This window comes from Phacochoerus africanus, chromosome 15 (genome assembly GCF_016906955.1).
Source record: "Phacochoerus africanus isolate WHEZ1 chromosome 15, ROS_Pafr_v1, whole genome shotgun sequence".
In the NCBI taxonomy this organism is placed as follows: Eukaryota; Metazoa; Chordata; class Mammalia; order Artiodactyla; family Suidae; genus Phacochoerus; species Phacochoerus africanus.
Genome location: NC_062558.1, coordinates 22,942,298 through 22,949,145, shown reverse-complemented (window position 1 = coordinate 22,949,145; position 6,848 = coordinate 22,942,298). Strand labels below are relative to the sequence as shown.

Genomic DNA, 6,848 nt, shown 5'->3' with positions numbered 1-6,848 from the left:
CGAGAAATTACTCACCCAGCCCACCCACCCCAGAGAACTGAGAGGTTGCTTGTGTGCCCCTGAGGCCCTGCCAGCCCACGTGCTCCAAGGAGTTGGGGGCCCCAGACAGGCTCTCCTGGAGGGAGGGGGGCAGGTGTCCCAGCCCCCTTTCCCTTGAGAGTGCCTGGGACCAAAGCCTCATGGTGACCTCTCCAGGGTTCTGAATCCTGCCCAAGCAAGAGAATGACCCCCTGCCAGGTCCAATGCGATATGTCCCCTGAAATTCCTCAAATTCAAGTTCTCATCCCTGGTTAACCCGCAGGAGACCTGCAGCTGATGGGAAAATTGCTGATTTCCTGCTGAAAAGGGAAAATGCTAGGGTCTGTGGAGGAGCCACCCCTACCCCCCACTGGTCCCCATATCATCAGAGAAGCAGCACCAGAAGGCTGTGACATGCTGTCGTCGGACTGCGCCACCTGGTGGCCACCAGGGGCTGTGTTGGAGGAGCCGCATCCTCATCCTTTTTTTTTGCTGCGCTTTTTTAGGGCCACACTTGGCGGCATATGGAGGTTCCTAGGCTAGGGGTCGAATTGGAGCTGCAGCTGCCAGCCTATGCCATAGCCACAACAACGAGGGATCCTTAACCCATTGATCCGGGCCAGGGATCAAACCTGCGTCCTTGTGGATACTAGACGGGTTTGTTTCCACTGAGCCACAATGGGAACTCCATGCACCCTCATCCTTGAAGTTTTCCTCCTGCCTACCAGTGCCAGGTGCATTTGGGGCTCTGTGGGGGCATCAAAGAACCAAGCAGGCAAAATGCTGCCACTGTGGGTCCACAGCCCCAGAAGGGATGGTTTACAATGAAGCAGGCAAAGTGTCTGGTACATCGCAAGGCCCTGATGGCTGAGGAGACAAGGAAGGGGGTTTCCAGGGTGTCAGGGAGGTCCCCGCTGAGAATGTGACATCTGAGGACAGACTTGGGGTGGGGGCATTGGGGGGCTCTGGCTGGGAGGTGGGGTTGGCATCTGGGCCGAGGCCCTGCTGCAGGAGATCAGCCCCAGGAGGACCGAGGAGGTGGGCAGGATGGTGGGAACTAGGAGAGGACATGAGGTGGGGGACACAGCTGGCAGAGAGGAGGACCCTGAGACCATGGTGAAGGTCTGGCCTCTACTCCCAGTGTCTCCAGAATATTTTAAGCTAAGGAGAGTAATCCTTCTGGTTTTGCCTTTTTTTTTTTTGTCTTTTCAGAGCCACACTCATGGCACATGGAGGTTCCAGGGCCAGGGGTCAAATGTGAGCTGCAGCTGCTGGCCTGCACCACAGCCTCAGCAACACCAGATCCAAGCTGCGTCTGCAAACTATACCATAGCTCATGGCAATGCCGGATCCTTAGCCCACTGCGCGAGGCCAGGGATCGAATCTGCATCTTCATGGATGCTAGTCAGATTTGTTTCCGCTGAGCCACTATGGGAACTGGTTTTGCCATATTTTTTTAAAGAATGAACTGCAGTCACTTGGGAGCCATGTCACACCCACTGGGGTAGCCAGGACCAAGGAGACAGACCAGAACACGTGTTGTCATCCAGGATGTGGACACACTGGGATCCTCACACACCACTGATGGAGGAGTGAAATGGCGAGGCACTTTGGAAAGTCATCTTGTACTTTCCTAAAAGGTGCGACGTGGAGTTACCTGTAAGACCCAGGGTTCCACTCGCAGGCACAGACCCAGAGACTAAACAGCTGTCCACAGAAAGCCTGTGAGTGAATGCACACAGCAGCATGATTCACAGCAGCCAGCAGTGGGAACCCCTCAAAAGTCTGTCTTTGGGTTACATCCAAACCATGGAAAACTATTTGGCCACAATCAGTGGGTTAAGAATCCGACTAGTGGGAGTTCCCATCATGGCTCAGCAGAAATGTATCTAACTAGAGTCTATGAGAAGGTAGGTTTGATCCCTGGCCTCACTTAGTGGGTTAAGGATCCTGCATTGCTGTGGCTGTAGTGCAGGCCGGCAGCTGCAGCTCTGATTCTACACCTAGACTGGGAACCTCCACATGTCTCGGTGCGGCCCTGAAAAGACAAAAAAAAAAATTATTCAGCCACAAAAATGGACCAAGTTCTGCCACCCATACACTGTGAAGGAGCCTTAAGAGGGCTTTGAGCCAACTTGTGAGAGAACCCAGACAGTAGGCCACGTGCTGTGAGGCCATCTGCCTGGAGTGTAGATGGAGGCAGATCCCCAGAGACAGCAAGTGGGTTCTAGGGGCCTGGGGCTGAAGGAGGGGCATGTGGAGGCTGGGGCGGAGGCTGGGTCCTGCCTGGACCCTTCCAGGGCTGATGAACTAAGGACCCAGACAAACCCCAGCCTCCTCCAGAGGACACTCAGGACAGAGCAGGGAGCCTTAAGTGACACTCCCATAGCCTGGGGGCGGCGGTCCTCACATCTGCCCTGCCTCCCTCCCACACAGCCTTGGGTGTTTTTAAGGTCTGTTTCATGAGTGATATGAAAATGCAGAGACTTCCAAACACAGGTCAGATGTGAAGACAGCCACAGACGGATGTGCCCCCCCCACAGCCAGAAGGCGCCCCACTTCCTCCGCCTGGGACTGTTGCGGTCCCCGCCCTCCGGGCCCCAGCCCTGCAGCTGCTCAGCTGTCTTGGTCCAGTTGTGTCTTTTCTGGAGAATCATGTGGACGGGACCTCAAGCATGTGACCTTTGGGGCTGGCTCCTCCGCTCCACTCTGGTGGCTGTGCCGTCAGTGTCCTCCTGAGGGATGTTGTTTATCCAGTCACTCACCGAGGGACACCTGGTTATTTCCAGTGATGAGTGACAGATGAATAGACTGTGAGCAGGTTTCTATAGGAACAGCAACGTGGGACCCAAGCTAAGTCTGCAACCTACACCACAGCTCATGGCAACACCAGATCCTTAACCCACTGAGTGAGGCCAGGGATCAAACCCAAAATCTCATGGATACTAGTTAAGTTACCCCTGAGCCACTATGGGAATGCCATATGTTTTCAATGCAATTTGGGTAAGTGGGAGCAGAGTTTCTCAGTCTTAAGGTAAGTGTGTGCAGGAAGAGAAGAGAGGGAAGGGGGAGGGGAGGAGGGGGAGGAGGAGGAGAGGAGGGGAGGGAAAGGGGGAGGAGGGGGGAGGGGAAGGGGAATTTTTTAAACAGAGCCCAGAAAAACAGCCAGCGGTGGGCCGGATGGGCTCAGAGGAAGGCAGTTCTCCAGGCTTCCTGTGCTCTGGGAAGAGAGGAGCCGGCTGTGGTGTTTGCTCCAAGAAGCCACCAGAGGAAGTTTCCTGATAAGCCAGGACCTCTGCTCCAGGGGAAGGTAGGTATCCTACGGGCCCAGGGAGGAGGACGCATGACCCAGCACCCAGGGGTCTTTACCGGGTGGTCCTCACGGTTAGCAAGGTCAGAGGAGCCCTGCCTCTCTGGTTAACCGGGCCTTTTGGGACACAACTGCACAAACACGCAGTTTCCTTTCGGTGGGGGGTTTATTGATGCTCAGTCACACCGAAGCTCCAGCAGCTGCACCTGGTTTTCAGACACTGGTGGGTCCCAGGAGCTCTCGGCTGGATGTCTAATCCTGCAGGTGGTCATTGTCCCAGGAAGAGCCCTGGGAACCGTGTAAGGGTCTCCCACGTCCACTCAGGTCCTGAGCACCACCTGGAGTGAAACGCTCAGGGTCCGGGAGGTCTCCAGGGCACAGACCCGGGTCACATCATCACTAGAGGACACAGCAAAAATTAGCAAACGCCCAGAGGGACTCCAGTCCACGAGTGGGAGCAGAAGACTTTTGGTGGCAGCAGTGGGGGTAGGGGCAACACCTCCCCTGGGCACTGACAGCGCCTCCAGGCAAGGCTACCAGTGAGCTTCCTGCCTCACCAACACCTGGGGACTCGCTTTGTGGACCTGCCATAACCAGTGCAGCTCTGGGTGCTAAGGGACCAGAGCGAGCATCTGAGGACGAGCTGGGCCAAGTCTGGCTCTTAACCTCTGGTCAGAGACCCTTTATAATAAATTGGAGTCCAGTGTCAGAGCACAGGCCTGCACCCCCACATTTCGCACCAGTGTCCTCTCCCAATGAACCACGTCTCTGGCCACTGCCTCGTATCCCCTGTCCCTACCCCATCCCCACTCCCACACCCCCTTGCCTGCATCCCCTGGTCCCTTCCCCCATCCCGTCCCCCCATCCCCTCTGTCCTCATCCCCCTGCCCCTGTCCCCATCTCCCCTTGTCCCCATCCCCCCCGCCTCCACCTCCCCATCTCACCACAGGCAGGCACTGGACCAGGATCCCCGTCCGAGGAACACAGCGGTGCTTGCTGACCTCATTCAGCCTGAGGCAGCACTTGCTCTGGCACTCGCTGTGGTAGGTACAATAGTCCCAGTTGGGCTGGGGGACACAGAGGTCAGAGGTCAGACACAGATCAGAGCCCCTGGGGCTCCCCTCAGGCCGGGGCTCGCCCTCACCTTGCGCCAGGGCACACACTGTAAGAAGATGGTCCTGGCCGTGCAGAACAGCAGCTTCCCGTAGTTGTTGGTGATGCAGCAGTTGCTCTGGCACTCTGAGTGCCTTGAGCACATGTATCCGTTCGGCTGCAGGGAGAGGAGACCTCGTCTTTCTGCCAGACCCAGACCCCCTCCCCAGGGGCCACATCCCCACCCCCACCCCTCCCCACCCCTGCCCACTGGGGCAGGGTGCACCTTCTGCCAGGGCAAGCACTTCTGGAGCACAGTCTGGGGGGTGCAGAACTTCTCAGGGCTCGAGCTGTTGGTGACAGCTGCTCTGGCATTCCCAGCGCTCCTCACAGGACTCCCCGATGCCCTGCCAAACCAGGGCTCCATTCACCCACTCCCAAGCAAGGGCTCCTCCCCCACGCTTCCAACTTGGCTGGCCTGCCAGACTCCTTCTGGAACATTCACTGACTGAGGTGGGTGGGGAAGCAGAAGGGTAAACTGAGGCTCAGAGCGCAAAGGGACCTAGTGGGGCGCCGAGCAGCAGGGCAGGCCATGCCACGAAGGAAGCTTCCAGGGCCCCCCTACGCAATCTCACATTTCCCAGCTGAGAGGTTGCGACTCAGAGAGGGTAATCAACTTGCCCACGATCACAGAGCCCACAAGGAGCTGGAGCAGAAGCCATAGCTCCAGCCCACTGCTCACCCACCTTCTCAAAATTTTGGTCTCAAAATTCCTTTACAGGAGTTCCTGTTGTGGCTCAGTGGTAGCAAACCCAATGAGATCCACAAGGTTGCAGGTTCGATCCCTGGCCTCACACAGTGGGTTAAGGATCCAGCGTTGCCGTGAGCTGTGGTGTAGGTTGAAGATGCAGCTCAGATCTGGCGTTGCTGTGGCTGTGGTGTAGGCTGGCAGCTGTAGCTCCAATTTGACCCCTAGCCTGGGAACCTCCATATGCAGCAGGTGCGGCCCTAAGAAGCAAAAAAAAAAAAAAAAAACCCTCCATTACAAACTCAAAATTACCAAAGGCTGCAAAGAGCCATTGCTGTGGGTTACATTATTGTAGGTAAGCAACTGAAGCTCTTACTGGCTGAGAGCTCAAACCATCTGAGCTCAGTGACTGGAGGCCAGGAGCCACCCTGGGCAGCCCAGAAGGTGCAAAACAAGAAGACACAGGAAGGAGCCAATTTCTAGTGTGGGGGCGGGGCTGCTGGGGCCCAGAGGAAACCAGAGGCCTTGGGGGACAGGAACCACAAAGCTAGGTGTTCACACGACCCCCTCCCTCCTGCCTGATTTCCAACGGCCTCCTGCATCCTGGCTATGCCCTGCTGGGCAGGGGACACCATGGAGGAGGCCAAGGGGATCAGGGACATGACACAGCCCCAGGACAGGCAGAGAAGCATGGTGTCTTTGCTGTCATGCCACAGTGCACCCAAGCTGAGCACCTGCTGGCCCTGCCTCCTCCCTCACCTCCTCCTCTGCACCCCCTGCCACTCTACCCCTTGCTGGGCCCCTGGAGCAGCTTCTGTCCTTGGCAGCAGGGACCCACTGGACCTGGGACCTGGCCTCCCGGCTCAGGCCATAAGTCAGCAGTCAGCCATCCTGGGGACCTGAGGGCCCTGGGGGTGGAGGTGCTCAGAAGGGAGGCAGGAGAAGGAGCACAGAGCCCAGGGGCAGGGAAGGGGTGCCCTGAGTGGGCCTGGGTGACGCGGGCATGGTACCTTGTGGAACTGATGCCACCCAGTCTTCCAGGTGTGCAACGAGGCCAAGGGCAGCATGCAGGGCAGCAGCAGCAGCAGCAGCAGGAGCCCAGGGCTCACCATCACTCGGCCTGAGGGTGCCCAGAGGGCTCTGGAGTCCCTGCCCCAGGCTCATGGCACCCCCACTTCCCAATCTTTCTCCATCAAAAGGGATTATTTTTTCCTTCTTTTTTGGCTGCACCCATGGCATGCAGAAGTTCTGGGGGCAGGGATCAAACCCGCACTACAGCAATGGTGACCAGAGCCACAGCAGTGACAATGCTGGATCCCTAACCTGTTGTGCCAGAGGAGAATTCCCAACATGGATTTAAATAATAATAATAATAAATAAATAAATAAACATTATTTTCTTTTTCTTCTTCTTCTTTTTTTTCTTTTTAGGGCCATACCCACGGCACATGGAAGTTGCCAGGCTAGGGGTCCAATCAGAGATGCAGCTGCCAGCCTACACCACAGCCACAGCAAGAGCAACATGGGATCCAAGCCTCGTCTTGACCTACACCACAGCTCACAGCAACACAGGATCCTTTAACCCAGTGATCCAGGCCAAGGATTGAACCTGCATTCTCATGTATACGAGTCAGGTTCATTATCACTGAGCCACAACGGGAACTCCTACCACAATTTTTAA

At 56.6% G+C, this 6,848-nt stretch overlaps 1 protein-coding gene across 1 annotated transcript; it reads right to left on the bottom strand.

Annotated features, from left to right (window-relative positions):
* Nucleotides 1-3,648: 3,648 nt before the first annotated feature.
* On the bottom strand, nt 3,649-6,280 carry LRCOL1 (leucine rich colipase like 1). Its single transcript, XM_047762627.1, is given in 7 exon segments — nt 3,649-3,727; nt 3,866-3,939; nt 4,273-4,395; nt 4,473-4,598; nt 4,707-4,779; nt 4,781-4,827; nt 6,179-6,280. Coding segments are annotated over 7 exon segments (624 nt in total).
* Nucleotides 6,281-6,848: the final 568 nt, after the last annotated feature.